This window comes from Brachyistius frenatus, unplaced genomic scaffold (genome assembly GCF_029030835.1).
Source record: "Brachyistius frenatus isolate BFR_SWC_R1_liver_20210118 unplaced genomic scaffold, ASM2903083v1 Contig_110, whole genome shotgun sequence".
In the NCBI taxonomy this organism is placed as follows: Eukaryota; Metazoa; Chordata; class Actinopteri; family Embiotocidae; genus Brachyistius; species Brachyistius frenatus.
The window spans coordinates 1,092,719-1,115,275 of NW_027210709.1; the positions used below are offsets into that span (position 1 = coordinate 1,092,719).

Consider the following 22,557-nt stretch of genomic DNA (forward strand, 5'->3'; position numbering starts at 1 on the left):
CTCTACAAATGCCATAAAAAAAAAACCCCAGGTCATGCCAACCCACAAAGGCTTGAAACCAAAGCAGGGGAAATAACTCCGACACGTCACGAAGGCTTTTCTCATCACAGGCCATTCGGGGGAAAGAACAGTTCGGGCAAAAAAGAAAAGAAAAAAGTGACAGAAAGTGAGAATGGCAGAATGTTGGTATTCATTTCTCATTACCAGCCAACAAGGGAGCGACCACATTCAACCTTTCAACACTTCTATTGAAGAGAATTTTAAGGTTACACCGACGTAAGCAGTTGAGAAATTCCACACGGCATTTCTCTGAAAGCCATCCTCTCTCTCAACTACTTGTTTCCTTGGCACTCAAAGCATTAATGCCGTACAAACATGCTGAAAAAAAAAAAACCCACAATGGCTCTTTCAAGCAGTTTGATGAGAGACAACTGCTTTACAATCTAATCAGTGCAAGTACTCAATGTTTAAATTGATAATAAAAAATGTTATAAATCAAACTAAATGTTTATACATTTATTTAGCGATTATAGGCATATACGATTATACGTCTTTGTTAACAACTCTCCCTGTGAAGCATCTAAAATAAATAATACACGACTGATAACACATAATGTATTTGTAATTTAATAAGTCTTATTGTATACAGATATTAAAGATGATAAACCATTTTATTGTATTATATTTTCAATAATGTAGTATGTATTAATAAATACTGTAATAGCAATAAAGTAACTCTAATGAAGACCATTAGATGCAGCTGAAAAATCTAGTAAGTGGACCTTGAGCACTGGTGTAACTTGGTGCAACTGGAACAGTGATGACTGGGCCGGCGCAAGAATTTCGAGGCCCCTCAATGTAACATTACAATGGATTTGTGATAGCGACTGTATATACACCACCTTCCTACTTTGTGTAAAACACTTATAGCTTTAAGTAATAGGCTATTTTATTCATCTTTATTTGAATGAATTGAAATGTTCAGAAATGAAACAGGTTTTCTTTCTACCCATCGCTCGGGGCTAATCAATTTGGTTGCTTTCCTATCAAAAGTTACGCAGACAGAAGGTGTGCTGGGAAATGGTGAAAAAGTTTTCTCAACTGTTCAACCTTTTAACAAGAAGGCTCTTTAGCAAATGGAAAATAAGTTAGCAGCACAGGCTAAATGCGTGCGTGCACATGAAACAGAATTATGTTAGGCTGCAGACCTTTAGTGAGTCTTTCTATTGGGAAGAGTGAATTCTCAAGCTCAGAATGAAAACTCATAAGGACATGTGTTTCAACCCCACATGTGAAAGATACATAATGCATAAGCAGTTAATACATGTTTTATAAACACCAAATATGATTGTAGCTATTGCAAGCCTGCTATAGATATAGCTCTCATAGTACTAAAAAGTACTCTTACACTGTATGTGATTACAGCTGCATTATAGTGGTTAATAAGTCACTATCACTGCCTATATACTGTTTACATGTGCCACATTTTACAGTTTAAAATGGTTTAGTGATTCACTCAAGATGTTAAGAGTTTTTTAGTTCAATAGTATTCAATATACTTACTTTTAAATAGGAACCAAAAGCTCCTTCCCTAATAGGGAAAAGTGCAATACCAGCAAAATGAAACATATCGATGGTGCCTGGAAGCCAGGCAGCAAGCGATGAAGTGACAGAATCCATAAATCAATGTGTGTCTATTCTATCCTATTCCGTTACATCACACCCCTTAAGACAGTTCACTATATCCATGAGTTTACATACGAGCGGTTTAGAGAAGCTTCACACCCTTTAGTATGCAGTTGCTTTATCCAAAGGTGCAGCAAACATTATTATAGGGTGTTGCGTTTGATTTAATTGAATGTGAAATTTGACGCAACGGGTGGCGGGGCACTTTACAGAACTTCTCTCCACCATGACAAATTCTGCCGTTTTAGAAAGTTGTCTCCAAATAGTTGCTGGTTTTATTCGCTTCTAGTTATAGTTTGTACCAGATGAAAGTTTCTGATACAAACTTTAACTGGGGCTTTAACTAGGAATTTTTTTCTTTACCAGCTTCGAATCTTGACCAAGTTTTCAACCCATACTGTTGCAACACCCACAGAGGCCCACCAGGCAAATGCTGCACATTGCAAACATGTTTAGATATTGTAAGTTCATTGATATTAGGATTGCGTCTATTTGTAATGTTGGCAGTGAAATTTGTTACGCAAACCTCAACTCAGAAATAAAACCAGTATATATAGAGTTAAAGCTTTTGGTGCTAAGATTTGAAACCCCGTCATGCAGAATTAACAAAGGCATGTGAACCAAAGTGATTACACTACCGAGCCTTTTTTTGTGTGTGACTTCTGTGCTTCATTGATGTGATCTGATGCAAACCCAGAGTAATAACACCCGAAGCTACAGCTGTGTGTTGTTTTTCATTTTGGGAGATAACCCTCAGTTACATGACCTGTTTTTTCCCCCATGTGATCGACTAACGAAGCTTGTGGTTATCAAATATCGCTTTTGTCAGCAATTCGAAAAAGACGAGTAAAAGAGGCGTGCAGAGCTGCTAAGTCGCAAAGGATTGTTGGTGCGGTTACGTTTCTGGCTTCATTGTAATTTCGATTTCGATAAGCTTTTGTGAAATGGATATTTGCCTTTTTCTTTTTACATGGAAACAACCAAGTTGGAGGCTGCGAGTTTGTACAAGCCAGGTCACGATCATGTTACGGTCTGAAGTCAGGCTACATCCAACACAGCAATAAGGAATTATGAAGTGCTAAACCTGACACAGCTCACTACCTGGAGTTCACAGAGGCTGTGAAGAATGTAGTGAGTCGTAGAGCGCTGATCTCCCACAGTGATCTCCGCCTCCGGAGGAGCTCAAAAACAAGAGAAAGAGGGGGGCGAAAAAAATTGCTGATGACAGCAGGTTACAAAACTGTGATAACAGAAATATTGCCTGAATCTCAGCGCTTTGATCTGCTATTTTGTAAGTGTGGAGAAAGTCAATTATACAAGGTTCTCTTCTTCTTTTTTTTTTTTAGCCCAAACTTTACTCAAACAGTCGACGTTTACAAAGAGTGTACAGATTTAATGCTGCCTTGAAGACAGACCCAAAGGAAACCAAAGAGACAACAGTAGCCATGAAATGTGCGTAACTAAGATGTGTCTGCATACTTTGTCCTACTGAGAGACCCGAGATTTTTCATACACAAGACTAATTTAAAAGCAGAAACAAGGAAGTCAACAGGAAAGAAAACTTGCTAAAATCTGAAAACCCTCCTCCTACTGTGTTTTTGTGTATTAGGGAACAAACTATGACCTGAAACTACAATCCCTGGAGCTATTTTTTTTTAGTAGAAACACAAAAGTCTAAACTTAGTTGAGGCCGTGAGTCTGGAAAACGCAAAATCCTGTGAAAGGAGGAAACAGTAAGGGCTTCTACTTTAAGAGGAACTTGAGCCAAATCGTTCTCGCCTTCCAAAAAGCTAGCCTCGAAATTTAAAACGGCTCGTCTGAAAACCTATCAATATAATAAATATAAATACATCTGAGGTTTTCTACAGATTGGGAAAAAGGGCATGACAAAAATAGCTTTGTTTTCAAACTTAATGCACACGCATAAATAAAGTAATAATACTATTAATTACAATAGTTCTAATAACAACAAGAAAAACCAAAGTAAGCTTGGCCCTTTGAAATGTAAGGCTTGGGCCTATAAAACTTGTCTAGCCTTCCCCCGTCTTCACAGTGGATGCACGATGACACACCGCGGCACAGGTGAACGACAACTCCCATCTCAACCACATAATGCAACGCATGGAGTGAAAACTACAGTAAGGACTTGTTAAAAAAAAAAAAAAAAAGTGAGCTTGGATTGTTTCAATTCTTTGAGGGTGCAAATTAACACACTTCTTCATTGATTGAGCTGATGAGTCAAATAAAAAAAAAATGTAGTTGACAGCTAGATGGCTCAAAGTTTACTGTTAAAATGCATGAGGGAAAAAAAAAACAGACTGGATAATCGTTCCTTTAAAATGTCCCTCTCAATTTTCCTGCAGGTAAAATATTACTGTGATACATTATTATTAAAGTAACATGAGTCTGCAAGTCAAAAGTAATGGGTCATTTCTAAAAGAAATATTAGCGTTTGTTTGTTTCCCAAATACATCTCGCAACGCATCAGAAAACTGTCCATCGGCAGATGCTATATGTGGTGACAAAGAAAAAGAAATAATTTTGCCCCAGAGAGACACCCCAACCTTTTCCATATTTAATAATTCATTGATGGCTTCTTCCTGAGAAACAGAAAAAACGTAATAATGAAATAGAGGAAGAAAATCTACAGAGTGTGATGACAAATGAAGGTCTAACAATACTATTCAATGCACACAAAAGTCATTTAAAGTCCCAGCCGTAGTTTATAAATATGGAGCCCGACAGGCCGTGGAAGAACAGGAGAAGGGGGGTGGTGGTGGTGGTGGTCGTTCCTATTAGCAGTAGCCAGAAACGGACAAGCCGAGAAATATGGAACTGGAGCTCTCTGGTGAGTTGAAGAGGCGGCAAGCAGAAGAAAGCAACGGACGTCACTCCATGATGGCTCGGTAGATGACGGGCTCGATGTAGTCCTCTCTGTATCGAGAGTTGATGACTCGTTGCCTTTTGGAGTGCTGCTTGACGTCGTTCTGTGCGAAGATCTCGAAACGCATGTCCGACGCCACCGACTGAGGGGGGGAAAAAAAAACTCAACATTAGATACAGAAATAACAGTTTGGTGTTGCTACAGATGAGACGCAAACAACCTACTTGTCCGATATCACACTTTTTCTCAGCATAAAAGATTTTGAGTTTACCATTCGTGACTTGACTCTTTTGGGCAGATCCTCGTCGAGAGTGTAGATGTCGTCTCGCTTCACTGAGATTTGTGATCCATCCTCAAACTCTACCTGAAAGCACAACACACACACACACAAGCACGGGGTAAGTGCTTAATATAAGCGTCGATTTAAATCTTTCTTTTTTTTTTTTTTTTAATTTTCTGATCTGTCTTTTAACAGAACACAACATTCTTAGAAAAAAAAAAAAAAAACATCCACACCGAGCAGATGAATGCACTTCAGTGTAAAATATCCCAACTGATAAACAAACATCCATTGTTGACGGTGTCAAAATATTTTGTATTATTACCCACACAGATCCGTTCACATCTTGAGGCGGAGCCGCATAACCCAACATCTCATGTGTTCATGTGCTTTGAACTAACGGGAGTCTATACAGCTCACGCATGTCGGAGCCAGACAGAGAGTGACAGATAAGGGGAGGTTTACCAGGTACATGGGGATGGAGTGTGACGCTACAAACTTGGCTCCATAGATCAGCCCATCTGTCCATCGCACTTGAACGGCATCACCTTCGGAGGGCGGCCCGTTACGGACACAGTCACGGTTCTGCAAACACATCACGGCAAATATTGAACTCATCGTTGGGGTTAAATATGAAATTAATCTGGAAAAGGAAACTGAACAGAAAAGTGTAGCTGTCATGGCTTAGATCTATCATTTCAGTTCCACCAAGTTTATGCGAGTTACTTCATTGTGCAAACAGTTGCCAAATGGATATTTTTAAGACGTTTTGTAGTTTTATTAACCTCAATATCCTCAGGAAGGAGGTTGTCGCTGTATGACCCATCGTCGAACACCACTTCGTAGAACGTAGCCGTAGTCAGCTCCATCACTTCGCTCTGGTAGTAGCGGCCGTTTTTGTATTTACAGATCACCCTCTGGCCCACTGCCAATGCCCGCATCGAAGCCTTGTTGCGCTAAAGGAGGGAAATGGAGTGTCATTCCTCAAAACTTTATCACTCCACAGCACTAACGGCCACATGAGAGATAAAACAGTAGTTGGAAAGTAAACAGCACGAGTCTATAAAGATAACTCTGCGAGAATTAGTTTAACACAACAGTTGTCAGCCATGTGTACCCAAGAAATTGGTGCTGTTCACTCTGCTACATCTGAGGACTTAAGACAAACGGGGCCAGACTTGTCGGCACTTAGCTCAATACCACAGAGAGAGAGAGAGAGAGAGAGAGAGAGAGAGAGAGAGAGAGAGAGAGAGAGAGAGAGAGAGAGAGAGAGAGAGAGAGAGAGGAAACCTTCAGAGGCAAGTTCATTGGCTTGACAAGATTGGGTTGTTGCTGCACATCATTTGACAGAACTGTGCAAATGTGTGTCTCCCCCCAACGGGTGAGTCAAAGTAAGAATCCCAGTGGCCATTTCTATTACTGTGCCGCACGGCTGACTAAACTGGTGCTACTCAGACAGTCCTCCCTTTTTAAAAGCGCCCTGGCACAAAGACTCTCTTTATCAACAGATAACAGTACCACGAAAAGAAAAGAAGACATGGCACAAAGACAAGTGTGTTTATCGCCCTCTGAAATGGAAAAAAGAAAAGAAAAAGAGATTTATATTTACACGAGAAGGTGTCAGGAAATGATACCGACCAGTCACATTCAGAATGGCACAATAACAAATTACAACACAGTTGTTAAGTAAACAAGTTTCAATTAGGACTTAACTGTGAGAAAACAGCTCAAAAATGACAAATTAAGCAGAGAGAGTAACTGGCTGTCTGTGGACATGGTGTTGGACCGAGTTTGCGTAGGCCTGCTGATACTGAAACATGGTAAATGGACGGCACCAGTACAGCACCTTTATAGCTTTTAGTTTTGCCACTCTTACACAAATATTCCCACACCAATGTCAGGGAGCTGCCATGGAAGCTGCTCCCCCGCCAACATGAGCAACCTGGGGTTCAGCGTCTTGCCCAAAGACACGTGGACTGACTGCACCACCTACCCCGAGTTTAGTGGACATCCAGCTCCACCATCTGAGCCACAGCCGTCCATGCTCAGATTACAGTGACCATATGCAGCATAACTAATACCAGGGTCGACCTTGAGTGGATAATGTAGGCAGAACTTGCTTTTTTTTTTAACTGGTGCTGCTACACATTAAGTTTTAAAATATGAAAGGCGCTCACAGAAGTCAGGTTAGGACTTTTTATGGAATGGGGTAATCGATTCATGCTGTAGCTGTCCTTGTTTGTTTTTTTTTAATGTGGGAAATATATTTTATTTATGAAATTATGATGTTTTTCTGGATGACATGTTATCATCTGGACTTTGGGTTTCCACCCACGAATAAAAGCAATCAAAGGCTGGCTCCCTGAAGTCTTGATAACACAGGTGGAAACTTTCCTCACAGTGAGAAAGTCTTGGCAGTGGAAAAAAAAATGATATACAGTAGGAGCATCAAGAAGGAACTCATGAGGGAGGTGCTCTCTTTTTGGCAGACAAAAGCACTTTTCTACAGTTAAGTTAGGATACACACAACATGCATGTCAGTTCTCAAAATAGAGGAGTGTTTGTGGGAAAATGAGTTCGTGCCAAATTTGTAGCTGCTCTTTCAACTAAACCACCTAATTAGGCAGAAAGCACCAAGTGAGTTTGTATGAGCGGACTGACTTTTTGTTTCCTCGAGTTAATCCCAAAATGTAAACACAACTTCACAAGATGATGTACGCACAATCGATGGGACCACTTGCTTTTAGCCTGACTGTAAATCTGCTGGGTTACCTCGGGTATGACGGGCGTTCTGTGTCTGTGGCAGGTGATGAAGACTATAAATGGCCAGTCGTCTGGGTGCATGAGGATACCAGCTGCCTGAGCGCAGGTGGGGTGAAATGCCGTGGAGCACCGCCCGTGGGAGCACTGGACGCAGCAGCCCGTCACCTCCCTCTTCATCCGTTTCCTGCAGTATGCACACTTCTACCAGGGTGACAAAGAAACAAGTGTGGAGCGGGAATAATGGTCAGCACAGATACGAGTGGGAGGTTAAAGTGAAGGAAGTACAGAGGAAGAAAAGGAGGAGAAAGGAAACAAGCCGAGGGGAGGGAGGAAGATACGCAAACAAAATTATCAAAGGAAGTGAAGGGCAGGCAGATCCAGACACGAACTGGAATCCAGATATGTAGAGGGAAATTACACAACTTCCTCTCGATCATTTTATGAAGTCCTGACATCATTTGTTGTTTTTTTTGGTGCATTTAGAAGTCGATTCTAATTAGAATTAAGATCTGTAACGATAAAGATAACTACAACTTTTGTGGCCAAAGTTGTGCATTATTTCCAACCTACCGCTGGTGACTCATTCAGGAAAAACAGAAGGTAACGTTACCGTCAGCCATTCATATCATTTCAAAGTAAAATCCTTGGTTAGGTGACTCAATACAAAGAAGAAGTTTTGTGGTGCATTCAAGCCATTTTATAAGTTAGACGTCAGAATGTCTCCGTTCCATTATACAGTAGAGAAACATCTATTTTTCAGAAGGAGAAGTGAAAGCAAGATGGGCAGCAGGCGCCGCTAGTTTCACCGAGGTGAAATGTGAGTCCTGAAAGACGATCACAAACAAATGACGTGAGAACACACGTTCACACGTTTATCAAGAGGGCAATCTTTAGTACAAAGATTTCTTCCCACCACATTGAAGCAGTGCGAGGACAGACAGTAAAAAAAAAAAAAAAAGGCAGAGCAGCTAGAGTTTGATTTCAGGAATGTAGCGCGTCACATTGACAGGAATTATCTTTATGTCTGAGCCCACAAAGCAGGTCCCCTTATCTAAATCACTGCAGTCACATCACATCACAGCACGCAGCTGTAACTGTAGTGTCTTACCAGTCTGAACCGGGGCAGCGGGATGGCAGAGAGGTCAATGGGGCTCCGCTCGGTGATGTTGACAAAGCGGGCTTCCAGCACAGTGATGGCACACAGCACATGAACCCACCTGTGTGAAAGGCAAACATGAAGTGGACTCTGGACAAACAGTACATTGTCCAGGTTGCAATGGTTCCAGAAATGTCACAACACGGATTCAGTAATGTGGTTTGAACAACTAAACAATGCGTGTAATCCAATCTAATGCCAGGAATTCATTGTTCGTGTCGACACATGGTCTATAACATATAACTCAAGGATAGGGCAATACAAACTGACAAATACAAAGCAAAGCAATTCAATTATTAATATAAATGGTATATTGACTGTGTTCAGAAAATTGTGGGGGAAAAAAAGCAGTGACAAAATACTTTCCGAGCTGTCCCAAACACAACAAAGATGACCTCAGAAAGCAGTTATTTGAACAAACAAGGTTATGACTTCAGCATGAAGATAATTGTTTGCCATAAAAACAGTATTTAACAAAAACCACCTTAACTCAAAACCCACTTGCTTGTTCTACAGCGTTCTACTGCTTAGTAGTTTGCATTATCTCTGTTGTCATGGCAATTCCTATCTAACTCTCTTTGATAGTTATGTGGTAGATATCCATCTCTATATAATTGAGGATGTGTTGAAGGCTCTAAAGAAAGCTAGTAAGTGGACCTTGAATTTAGTTGTTTTTCTTTTCAGAAAAGGTTGTAACTTCTTCTTGACTCCAGCAAACAGTGGTTTAATTGTGGTTTTAAAATCACATGTCTAGGCTGAGGATATGTAACAACCACCAGCACACAGACTGTGTATCTGTATACTTGTTTGCATAATAAAAAAAAATTAAAAAAAATGAGGTTAGCTTGAAGGGCTTAATTCTCCAGATGGATTTCAGCAGGAACAGACTAAAGAAACAGGCAGCGTTAATGCAGTCAAGGAGAGTGAAGGGTGAGCACGGGCAGCAATCTGCTGCTCTGTCAGCTGGTCAGACTCACTGTGGGTTGTTCTGTAAACATAAATCCATCTTTACTTTTACAAACCATGAAGACTCTGGATTTAATGAAAATGATCAGATCTTTGAAAAATGTTTTCTACATTCTATTTCTTGAGGATCCCCTCGATCATAAAGAATGTGTTAGGGCACGTCAACTTCCTCTAAAACGGTAGATATTCAATGATGCTGTCATGCTGCACTACTGTAACTACGAAGTTCAGCCATATTGTTTTTATGCTCTACAGTGGCAGCACTACTATCTGCTGGTACGACTTACTTGTCATTGTTGGCTCTCTGCAGAGCTCCACCTCTCAGGGAACACAGACAGCAGTCCTGCAGGAAGAAACACACAACACTGGGTCAGTATTGTAAATACTGACTTTGGTGTATGACTCCTTGATTTTATCACATCTGATAAGGATGTTTGTATGTATGACGTTTCACTGTAAATAATCTATCATTTAAACTGGGGAAAAACACATCTCTGAATTTACTGGATGAATATCAACTAAATGAAGTTCAATCTAATGCTGATCTTTATAAAAAACAATGTGCGAGTGCAGCTGTCTTAAAACACTCCCACGTTCAATGCGGCAAACACAGCATAAACAGTACCAAACGAGTTCAGTAAGAGGGACACTGGCAGGGTAGCTTTTCTTCTACATCAGTTACATTTTTCAACTTCACTAAGTGTTGATTGTCAAACCGTATTTAAACTTCCATATGCTGTTTATGTGCCGTCTAAATGTTGGTAAAACATGACCTGTATAGTACAGAAAACCCTCCAAAAGATACCGAATAACTGATCAATATCCAGATTAAACTACTTCATAGCAACATCCTGAGCACAGATGAAGTTCTAAACTACACTAATAACATGGGGAACAGGCAGAAGTCTTGAAGAACAATCTGTGGCAAAGCAACATCTAATAAAGCTATGAAATAAAAAAATAAAAAAATAAGGGAAAATACTTGAGCACAAAGAATCTAAAACTGAAGAGACGCTATACAAGCGAAAACAGAAAGAGTATAAAACCAAAAGTCCACTCAGGTGTCTCGGTGAACTATAAAGTGGAGCATTGCCCACTGGTGGTCAGAGAGGTTTAAATTCAGGTCACATTCCCAGAATGTTTCACAACCATCTATTGTTCTGAGCCGACAAGAATGCTGAAAGCACAGGAAATTTAAAGCTAGATCTTACAAACATCATTTACTTTCAATGGCAAGAAAATAATTGTTTATAATGATTAAAACATTTAACATACCTGCATTAATAACATTGCTCTAGGCTTTTCCACTTTTAGATTTTATTTACTGTGCTTGCTTTTGATAATAATCTGCGATGCAGAGCTTCTGGACAGTGACACCATCATTTCTGACACCCATCAAACGTTCCATATTATTATGGCACAACAACTCTGCTGCTGTGTTTGTGTTGATTGGTAGTATGATGAACAATTTAAATGATTTGCCATAAAATAATAATCCGCTGAGGTGTTTTAGCCCAATTAACTAACCTCAGTGATGGCATCAGCCTCACAGCGGGCACACAGCCAGTCGTCCAGCTCGGCCTCGTCCCCAGACACACCATAGCAACCTGGACAAGAACAGAAAAGAACACATCACATATCCCCTTCCACAGACTTCATTGGCAAGCTTGGTTACTTTTATTGTTTGGCTGTCTGCTCCCAGAAAAGTGCTGCGATTTTCCTTTTATTGTACATCATTGTGAAGCTTAGTAGTAGCAGTAAGTGAAATCTACTGAAAAGTGCATTTTATTACAAACATAGCAGGGTCCTGCCTTAAAGAGGAACTTAACACTAGATCCATTTTTTTTTTCTTTTTAAATAGATCCAACCCAAGTTATCTTCCTCTTTCCACAGAAAATTCTTCCAAACTATCAGCTGCCAGCGTGTATAGACAGTTTGAGAACAAAAGATTAAGGATGTTCGTCCTTGTGGCCACATTCAATTTTCTTTATCACCCATTCATATTCCCTATTCTTTCTCCACTGCATCTGTTTAGGAAATATTAACTAAGCTTTGACTTGAATTGAAAGAACTTGAATTGAATTCTGTTTTCTTTATAGTGTAAAAAAAACAACAATAAAATATAGAAAATACCAAAACATAAGGTGCAAACAAACACAAAGAACAACCCCGTAAAATATCATTACAGGACAAAAAGACAGTGAACAGCAAAGGCACAGAGTTAAATGTAAAAAATACTAATAAAATGTCAGAGTGAAGGAAATTTTAAAACAATATGGGGTAGTGGCCGATGGCGAGAGGGTAGGGGAGAGCATAGAGAGGGGATGCTTCAGATCATGTTAGCTTACCTTAGTTGGAAGCTTTATGAGAAAAGGAAAGTTTTAAGCTTATTCTTGAAGGTAGATAGTGAGTTAGCCTCCTTCAGCAAAACAACAGACCAAAGAAAGGCTGTATTTGTAACAGCTCTGAGCAGTACTGGCTGACTAATTGAGCATGCCACAGGTGTGTGAATCCATTCATAATCTTTTATGGCTGTTTTTGAGTTTGTAGCAGTAGATTTAAGAACAAGGATCTGAATGAGCTGTATATAAGAAACATTTCATTTAACATTCCCTAAAGTGTTCCTACCTATGCATATTTTAATTAATTCCTGTTCATCAGAGAAAAGGATCTTACTTGTATGTACGCGGACGCAGCACTGAGCACAGCTGACCAGTCGGCTGGTCCCGTCCTCTGATAGATTAGGGTTACATAGCTGTCCCTCCCCGCTGTCATTCGTCTTGCTGAATTGGGTGTTGAAACACATTTCAGGGATGAGCGGTTTGGACCACTGACTACCGCCTGGACGGTTCACCAACATCACGCTGGAATTCCCACTACTGGACTCGGACTTGAGGGAAAACAAAGTTGAGAGGTTTGTTAATTATTTCAGACATTCATTCTACAAAAATCTGATCCAGTCCTGAGAACTGAGTGAGACCCCTACACACCTGTTAATTGTTGACTTAATGAGGAATTATGTGAAGACTGTGGTAAATTAAACTCAGGAAACGTTTGTTTTAATTGCAATCTATATCGATAACTTATTAATAAGAAAAATAACGTAATATATTCAATAATAATAATAATAATATATTGGCAAATACACTATTGCTCTTCATACAAAAGATATACAGCAACATTTAAATATAACATCAATAAAGATATCGCTGTTTTGATAATAACATTCAAGTCAAAACTAATTAATTAGGCAAAAATGTATGTTTTCTACTCCTGGTTTTAATGTCACGGACAAACCACTGACCGACATTGTTCATTGTCCTGTTTTGTCTTGATGCCTTAACAAGTCTGCTTCAATAATTCCATGATTGCCAGTATGTAACTTTATCCGTAGAATATTGAAATTAAAGACAAAATAAATAGCACAACAAACTTCATAGAAGTAGAAAATGCTTTTCATTCTTACCTGATGGTAGGTGTGGAAGACCAGGCAGATGGAGCAGTAAGGGGCCTGCTGGCCGATGCTTTTGTTGTATTCCCTCTCTGCCTTGGGGTCGTATGGCCGACACTGCCACAGCTGGGTTAGCGGCTTCGCCCACTCCTCCTTCTCTTCATGATCGACCTCCACGTCCACGTACATATCTGTAGATGAGATGATGGGATGGACAGGGAGGTAGTGAGAATGGAGGAGGAAGGTAGTGCAAGCAGTAAGGATTAGAAAAATGGGGTGACATGATGAGAAAGAGAAAAAAAAACATGATAAGCTGATAAAAAAAATAAAAAAATAATTTAAAAAGTGGATCAAATGCATAGAAAAAGTACTTGAAACAGGAACCGGAATTTTGGTAAAATAGCACATTACATACTACTACGTTATGCAGATGAACTAAACAACAACAACTTACCGTCATCACTGTGTATCTCTCTGATTAGAGGGTGATGGCGTGGGAGTTTACAAAGCTGTGCCTGCTCCTGCTGCTTTTTCGCCACTGACTTGCAGTACGACTGCTCTTCTGACACCTGCTGGAGTAACAAGTGTACAGCAGAGGACATGATGTCAAAACCAGAATTACACCTGTATCTGTTGCAATGAACACAACGACATCAGCTGCTATTACGTCTCATCTTGGCAGCTGTGTACTGGTATGCGTTCATTTCCCGCTAAAATCAGGTCCGACCATGCCTTTGAGAATTTGGTCACAGGTAGTAACTACTTACGTAATGATTTTGAGGAATCACCTTCATCTCATCGTGCATTGGTTTCCTGACAGCAATGGTGTCTTGCAAGATGACAATGCCATTATCCGCAAGGGGAGATTGGTTACTCTGTAGTTTAAACAGCATGAATAACATTGAACAGTCATGGCAGATTATGGCCAAAAGTACTCTTCTATCCGAGACATCATCAAGAAGGATTTTTTTTTTTTAGTAGAATAAGTAATGGATGCCAAATTTGCAGAGATTAGTATGCAGACATCATGCCAGGAAATTGCACCAGTACAGAGCCACCAAAAAGTTTGCTGTTGTTTTTCTTGTTGTCCCTACAGGAGTGTATAACCGTAAGCACTTTATGTCTAGAAACAGGAAACTCTGGGTCAGTTACTAGTGTAAGTTACTCGAGTGAACCCAGCCCGCTTGCTGCCAAGTTTTCCTAAACAAACCCCGAGTGTCTCTTATTCTTCTCCCCTTGTGCTGAGCTCAAGAAGATCAAAATCCCTGTTAGATATTAGTTTGTAAATGTGAGGGCAGACACAGCGTTCACGTGATGGATTTATCTTCAGGATAAACTCTTTATACTTTACTTCTTTATGACAGTGAGACTCTGCCGACATTCAGACGGCTGTCGGGTTGTCAGTTCGTTCCTCGGCACTAAAACATCCTTGTAAATGAAAAAATAATAAAAAATCTTACGCTGAAGAGACCGACAGTGATTCATGAATAATTTCTTTTGGCTGGCTGCACTGATGGAACATTCCTATCATAGCTTTGACTTATATAACTAATAATTTGTATATCATGTGAATATTTCTGAGTGAGAATGTTTGTGGTGCAGCTTTAAGACTTGACTGAATTTGAGTTTTTGAATATGGCGTATGGTCTTTTCTGAACAGCATTTGAAGTATAATGTTTACATTTACTATGTTGCTGAAATGCAGCATTAAATTCTGTCAGCAAGATTTTTTTAAACATAATAGAGGTCTATAAATGTCCCCACTGCTGTAACCTTTACGCTTTTTAAACTGCCAAAAAAACGTAATCATTTTTAATGGGTCAAATTATAAGGATGTAGCACAGATCTACAAATAAAGCCGTCAGATCTATATTTTCATCTTCAGTTTCTGTCACCTGTGTTTTGGTTTAATTATGCTAAATATCATTTTATGTTCAACTCAGGCCTATTCACCTTTCTGCATTTTTAAAGATAAATTTGTCCCTGAAGATTTTCCATCTTGGAATTAGTCCACTCAGAGCTTAGAGTTAGATTCAGAGTTTGTTGAACCTGCTTTCTGGAAAAGACTGCAGTACTATAAAGCAAGGATGTAGCTAAAAGCTACTTTGGAGAACTTGTTGGTAAGCTGTGAGAGAAGAGAGCGCATGCACCGTACTATACATCGTGATATGTGCTCAAACATGCATTTACCACTGTGCACACAGCAACAAATAGACAGCGATGACTAACATGGCGTCGATTAGCAAATACAGTTTAAAATAAATAAACGGACCTTTCTCTTGCTGTTCTTGCGAGCCTCTATCTCCAGTTGGTTTTGGTCTTGGGGCTGCGGTAGAGTCTGGGGGGGAGCGGGCATGGTGCTGGGCTCAACTTCAGGCTTCTCCACTTTAGCCACACATTCAGTAGGCATCAACATTTTGGGTTTGCTCTCCTCTTGGTCCTGCACCACAGGCTTCTGTGCTTCTGATTCATTCTGTGCGACTTTGGTATGAATGGTTTTAGACTCTGGCTGTGGCTCTGTCCTCTCACAGCTTGGTGCCTGAGATGAAGGCTGAACCTGTGTGTGTGATGGTGGGCAGGTTTTGGGCTGGAGATGCCGGGGTTGGTGCTCTCTGGCGTAGCTGTGCACTTGGAGCTGTGTGTGAGGCTGCCGCTGCTTCTCCAGAGTGTAGCTGTGCACTTGCAGAGTGTCTTTTGGAGTCAGAGTCCTGTGGAAGAGCAGGCTGGCCACCCCCATCTTGCGGGCAGGTTGAGCTGCGGTTTCCGTCCATGCAGGTGAACCTGAAATTGATAGATGTCCATTTCTGGGACCGGACTGAGACGAGATTGCAGGTGCACGAGTTTTGGTGTAATGAGGAGGACGGCCTCCGTCACTGTTATTTTGGGTCAAGCTTCTGTGAAATGGATCCATTAAAGTGAGCTTGGTTGGAGTGACAATCAACTTTGGTGGACCTGAAAAAGTTTATCGCAGTGGGGGGAAAAAATACACTTTTATTTGACTTTCACCAAGAAGTAATTGTTATTTCAATCGTGGCTCCCCTACAGGAAACCAGTCAGATGATGTAGAGATGATAATACCTTTATTTCTCTTGACATCTTGTGCATTAGGTCGTGGCGGTATAAGACTTAGCCTGGGACGCTTTCCGTACTTCTCCGCCTCGTCCTCATCCTCATCCTTGGGAACGACCTCGTCAGGCACCTCCAGACACACCCGGTGTCTCTTCGTCTCTATCCTCTGTTTAGTGCTGAGAGTTTACAAAACAGAGATAACAGACAGAGGATTGTAAAGATGATTGCCCCGTTTGACATTTTAGGGATTGTAGTGGATTCAGAGACTTTTTTTTCTTGTTTGTTACCAGTCCAGTTTTCTGCATGCTTGTTTTTCTCAATATATCAAATCACACTCTATAATTACAATGTTAAGATCTAATCTAAGCAAAATGAAAATAAAAGGATCCCCTTTTCCAAATATAAATAAAACACTGTAATGGCTGCTGAAAAAACTACAGTGATGTTGACACAAAACATTATCCTCAAAACAGCTGTTGTGTTCTCTTCACTCCACGATGTCACGTTTTCTTAATTAAATTCCCTCCAGGGGAGTTCTTCCACTGACTGCCATTTTGACATCAATAATATTAAATAACTTCCCCCTCCCTGGCTCTAAAATCCTCAGTCCAGCTGTTGGCCAAAGTCTTCCAGCAGCTGCATGGTGATCGCAGCATGTGGTTTACCATCTGCTAACAGAGCAGGTGCCAAACCAACTGCAGACGCTCACATCCTGCACCTGAAATCAGGGAATCCCAATTGCATCCACCTAAATGGTTCAGGCAGGCTGTGAAGGGTTGAGTTTCATTTATATGAAAAGGACACTTCTGATGTGTGACACTGAAGTCTTTGGGACTACCTGTCAAGTTAATTGAAACAAAATGAGACCTGACTGTACCAACGCCTGCTCAACAGAAAGCTCGGATTCACTGACAAGCAGCATGCTAATGACTCTCCTAATAAAATAAATCATCAAAAGTGTCTGGTTCGTTCTTAGATGGCTTGAATCCTAATGCATTCATTTGTTCATACATGACTGAACCACAATTTAATAGTTTTATTGTCAATGTGACTATGAAATTCAGCACTTCCACTATCAGTTACACTCATCCAGTTATGGTGGGCAGCGGAGTTTTTAGTTCCACTCCCGGGCTTCATGTTATCTATCCACAAATGTTTCAAACGACTTCTACACAGCAGGATTAGAGCTTTTTAAAAATGGGAAAGAGCGTTGGATCAAAAATCTGTATTGGCAGATACCCTGAGTTAAGATAACGTAATAAGTTTCAGGGGAGAAAAACACCAGTGAATGCAAACTGAAAAGACTGACACATTTGACAGCTACTTTAAGCCAATGCTTTTAAGCTACACAACTTAAAAGCATTAGCAAAGCGCAAACTTCTGTAGTGGAAGTTCTTAGTGGCCAACAGAGAAGACTGTGGTTGTACTAAGCAGCATACAGATGCAAATGTGTCTGACTGTGCAAAGCAAAGCATTCCTGTGAAAGAGCATTAGCATATCCCACTGGTCCCTGCTAAATCTTAATGAATATAATTTTTAAATATATATGTAAAAAATTTCCCCTCGGGGATTAATAAAGTAAATACCTACCTACCTACCTACCTACCTACCTAAACAGCGAATTTGTTTTGTCATGAGTAATTAGCACCAACCTACTCTGCTGCAAATCAGGTCCTTAATGTAATACAAAGAAGCACTTTGTAAATTTGATCTCCTTCCTTCACTCAGTTATGAATACAGACCAACAGTCTAAGTTGTTTAGGGTGTGAGAGCACATGCTTAGTGTTGTTAATGTAAAGGGATTGTGGGAGTGACAAAGTCTATCACAACTCCCAAATACTTGTATTCAATCGCTCTACGACAGGGCGTATCCCGATTGGATAGGCCAATATAATTCCTTTCACGCGAGACGAGGGAGTGACAAAGAAATACAGAAAGCTTGTAGTTGTTGTACTTTCCATGAGGGACACACCCAAAGCCGTTCCCAACAGAGAGAGCACAATGAGCAGCAGTACTAAAACACCTGAGCATGCACTGCATTGCATTTCACCGTAAAGAAAAAAAAAAAAAACACCCTTAGCACCAACTTACTCTGCTGCAAATCAGCTCTCTATATATTTTATGACATACTTTTCTGCGACCCACCTCTTCCGCTCGCCATCATCCCCGCAGCTCTCGATGGAGCTGCTGTTACTGCTGCATGTGATGTCGTTGAAGGAGTCGCCCAAGAACTCCCTAGCCTCCGGAGTGGGCCGTGAGTGGTCGATGGGTACCACGTCTCGCCCTGCCATCCACTGTTCGTAGCGATCTGGTTGGAATTTTTTCACGAATACATCCATGGAAATCTTCACCATGTCTTTGCGGCATGAGCACTAAAAGGGAGAAAGGCACACATTGACTGCGGTTTAAACGATCACTTTTAGGATAAAACTGTTGCATGTTCATTTATAACATGTAGCTGATTATAAAAAAATACTTACATTTGTACTACTAAGATAAAATCAAAATATGATCAAATGTATGACATGTAATATAATACTGATGGAAAAATAATGAACTCATCAGGCTTGTCAAATATTTGTCTACCTGTTACACAACAAGTTCCTATTGTCTCAGTTACGTCTCTTTACCTTTATCTTGTGACCTACGACCTCACTCAGTACTATCTACAAAATCAGATATACAGAGGAAATGGGGATGACTGTCAACTGTTTGTCACACTTTATATAAGCTGAACTACGGAGGAGAGACTTCGAGCAATGCTGGACATCTTTCTTTGAGTGTACATGTATTTTGCTCCTTCTTGCAAGAATAAATGTCCGATGTGTTTGATTTTGAATCTAGCCTCTGAGTAATTTTTCGAACAAATATGGTCTCCGATGCTGTCATTAGTGGTCCTTACCAAAACTGCTTGCTTGCCGTACTCGATCCATCTCTCTGTGGCAAAATTGGTGGATTCAGCACAGTTGAAACCGTGGTTGAAACCAGCATGATAGGCATAGGGGAAGGTTACCATGAACTGACCAGCCTCCTGAGTAATCTAAGGAAGACGAAATAAAATAATTAGTGACTGCAGTTCATGCATTTAACTTGTGTTGTAGGTACAAAGTAACCCCCCCCCCGCCTGTTTAAAATGAAACTTGAATACCTTACCTTTTCAAATGGGATGCCATATTTCTTCAGTATCGACGGGGAGATAAGAGTCATCTTGTGCCTTAAAAAGGCCTCACAGTTTTGAGCACTACCAGGAAAGAACCCTAGAAGAGGAGAGAACAGATCGAAATTCCATCAGATTATATAACGATCAAGTACTAGATTCCATGACGATTTATTCAGTATGTAGCTTTCCACTACATACAGTATCTACAGAAAATATTTCACAGGTCTCTTACCTGTAGCCAGACGCTCCAGTCTCTTGCCGTGCTCTGGAGGAACACAGTACCTGCAAACGGTCACATGTGGAAAATGTTATTGTGCATTTATCCGTCTACTTTACATCTTTTCTGCCTGACTTCTTATGCATTATAAATACAATAAGGGCACCATATTTATATGCACAGCAAGTTAAATGCTTAATTTTTTTTTCTACCTGGTGCAATACACATTTAATGAGCTAATGCTATGCATTGTTGGGTGATGCTATATTTCTCAATGGAAAAAGCCAATTTTTCGGCCTTACACATTTTCTTTTAAATCAAAGCCTTGTGGGATGAGACTCTCACTTGTGTAAATGATACCCCCTCTAATGTGGCACATAAGATATATCAACACCCACATCTTATAACACATATCCCCAACTGCGATTCCTTCGAGTATCAAGCAGTAGTAGGACATCGATATCAAAACTTTTTTTAACCCACTTAATGAGTATGGGTCTTTACCATGATTTGGGCTCTCCAAAGTGCAAGTAATTGATGCTGTAGAGATCCATGTCCTCAGTGTGCCATGCAAAGGTGGTCTTCCACATGCCAAAATACAAGTAGGGTGTATTAACACCCTCAATAGTGATGCCGCTGTTCCGTTCCACAGTATCCAAGATGGTGTCCAAGTGGCAAATATTCCACTCTTTCACATCCTGCCAGAGTAAATGATCAGGAGTGTTGTCAGGATCTCATACTTTGCACAAAGAACAAGCAGAAAACTTCTCAGAACAAATGAATATTCACAACAGTAAAAACATCAACTCACTGGGTCATATAAGGTTCCATTAACATCTGCTCCATATATGGGAGGGTTAAATGTCACATTCTTCCAGTATTTCCTTTCCAGCTCCTCAAAGTCATCATAATGTGGACTACAGAACCTAGAAACGACATTAACAACAGTTAATTAGTATCAACACCACAAACCAACTGGCAGTATGAAATGGCTAAACATGAAGTTGATACTATTAAACAGCGGACATATGAGATACTACGACAACTGAAGAAACTTCTCACTTGTCACTGTTGGCGATCTTGCGAAACTCTCTCACAGCCATGGACTTCTTCTGAATGTTGTACTGTGTGAAAAGCCCCGACTGGCCTGTCACCACTTGCTGGATGGGCGCAGGTATCACCAGATCGTCTATGTCGTCATAAGATCCTCGAGGCTTCCATTCCTTTGGTGGGACAATCTTGGAGGGACAGAGTCGACAGCGAGTTATTCTATTCAACGGAGTTCTTTTTACCAGCAAAGTTTTGTAAAAAGACTTTTTTCTTGACAAACTGGTGTACACATCTGCTCACAATTTTGCTGCTATTAAATATAATCACGTAAACATGACAATAAAAGGTGAATACGACCTGTGCGAAGACATACACTATATCAGCACTTACTTTAGCCAGCCCTGCTTTATGTGCTCCCTGGGACTCCATATATGCAATGTAGCGGCTGAAGTCCTTGAATTCGTCAACGGTGGGGTAGAAAGTCATGATCCCCTTGGAACCGTGGTTTTGGGAAACCACGTCTGACGCCATTCTCAAACTCAATGGCAGCTCCTGCACATTGAAAACGAAAAAAAAAAAAAAAAAAGAAGTGATTTAATGTTATAATCGGATGTAGTATTATTCTAATTCAGATATACTGTAAATTTGCACCCACAGATAAGTGCCTTTACCGGGATTTTATGTTTTGCCTACATCCCTACACAACAGCTCCAACATTTAAATTACACTCTATCGTGAGTAGTTTTAATAACACTATATATTCCTGGCAGCAATAAAAAAAAATAATTAAAAAAAATGTCGACATGGTCACTGGTCCGTAACTCGAGTGACGGGTACTGAAGACACCATTAAGTGAGAGCAAACCTGTCTTGAGAACTTGTGTGTAGTTTCATGTCCCTGCGGGATGTTTGTAAGTTAAACGTTTCCTCACTGTGGCCTGGGACCAGCTAACCCTGCAGGTTTAGGGGAAGGAAAAAAAACCTGCAGCCACCGCCGAGTGGTTGAAACCCGCGTCTCTTTTAATTCGGTCCTAATGTTGCAGCCGGTTTTGCATTCAGCTCATTTGCGAAAGACAAAACAAATAAATGAGGTAATTTTGCGAGGCGACCACCGCAAACGACACACAACACAACACTTAGCATTAGCTGGTCTGATAGCATCACACCGGTATCGGAGTCCCCGGTTAGTTCTGGTCAACGTGCACGACGGTAAAAAACAACAACAACAACAACAACATATTAAAAGGGAACTTTGCGTGTAAAGGATCAACTGTTGTCACGGGAGAGTTAAGGTGAACTACCCCAGCCTCGGTGGACGCTACCACCGTGACGGGATGAGACTACTCTCTGATCTCACGGCAGCTCGGCTACTTCCTGCTCATTCGTAACGCCGTCAGCGGACTCGAAGAGCGCCAGCTCCGGCCGGCCTTCACCGGACGATTTCAAATTAACAAATCAAAATTCAACACCTACCTTTATTCCGAAAAGCTTCACGTTTTTAGAGGAGGTGGTGTTAAGTCGCGTTGCGCAAGACAATCCGACTGGAGGTGTCGGGAAATAGACTGCGCCCGACCCGTGAGCGGCTACGCTAGCAGCTCCGTGCTACTTAAAACCATTTGTGAGCCGAGAAGTCAACATTGTGCGACGACGCCTCCTCGACATTGCAGATACTCACCGCCCGCTCTCAGTCGACTCGGAAGTTGTTCCTTGTGTTGCGAATACCTCGTAACCAATAACAAAAGACAGCCCGCTAACTAAGCCCCCCTCCCTCCTGTGAGTAGATCACTAGCCTCCATTACCGCCTCGACGCACGCGCACGCACACGGCACTTTGGATTTTGTTTACCACAACACGCGTGGGACACGTTCAACCAATC

General features: G+C 40.8%; 1 protein-coding gene across 4 annotated transcripts; it reads right to left on the minus strand.

Moving 5' to 3' along the window:
• Positions 1 to 3,945: 3,945 nt before the first annotated feature.
• On the minus strand, positions 3,946 to 22,482 carry kdm4ab (lysine (K)-specific demethylase 4A, genome duplicate b). 4 transcript variants are annotated; one of them, XM_069712439.1, is made up of 23 exons: positions 22,357 to 22,482; positions 21,073 to 21,234; positions 20,695 to 20,870; positions 20,444 to 20,558; positions 20,137 to 20,330; positions 19,648 to 19,697; positions 19,409 to 19,512; positions 19,158 to 19,295; positions 18,401 to 18,627; positions 16,265 to 16,431; positions 15,459 to 16,138; positions 13,954 to 14,061; positions 13,641 to 13,755; positions 13,202 to 13,377; positions 12,412 to 12,625; positions 11,263 to 11,342; positions 10,023 to 10,078; positions 8,722 to 8,830; positions 7,623 to 7,814; positions 5,636 to 5,806; positions 5,316 to 5,435; positions 4,842 to 4,934; positions 3,946 to 4,712 (listed from the first exon to the last, which is right to left on the minus strand). In XM_069712439.1, the coding sequence occupies exons 2-23, from the start codon at positions 21,211 to 21,213 to the stop codon at positions 4,575 to 4,577; spliced, it is 3,564 nt and encodes a 1,187-aa protein (XP_069568540.1). In that variant the 5' UTR covers positions 21,214 to 21,234; positions 22,357 to 22,482; the 3' UTR covers positions 3,946 to 4,574. The 4 variants fall into 4 exon arrangements, with proteins under 4 accessions (XP_069568540.1, XP_069568539.1, XP_069568542.1 ...); XM_069712438.1 differs by having other exon boundaries at positions 13,641 to 13,758; XM_069712441.1 differs by lacking the exon at positions 13,954 to 14,061.
• Between the last annotated feature and the right edge of the window lie 75 nt (positions 22,483 to 22,557).

What these genes read in the sequence shown, in the direction of transcription:
- kdm4ab (XM_069712438.1), bottom strand. Translation starts at nt 21,213, where the DNA reads ATGGCGTCAGACGTGGTTTCCCAAAACCACGGTTCCAAGGGGATCATG. An exon ending in TTTGGAGAGCCCAAATCATG is followed by an intron (nt 19,698 to 20,136) that starts GTAAAGACCCAT and finishes GACCGTTTGCAG; the next exon opens with GTACTGTGTTCCTCCAGAGC. An exon ending in TCCTTCCTGAGGATATTGAG is followed by an intron (nt 5,436 to 5,635) that starts GTTAATAAAACT and finishes ATGTGTTTGCAG; the next exon opens with AACCGTGACTGTGTCCGTAA.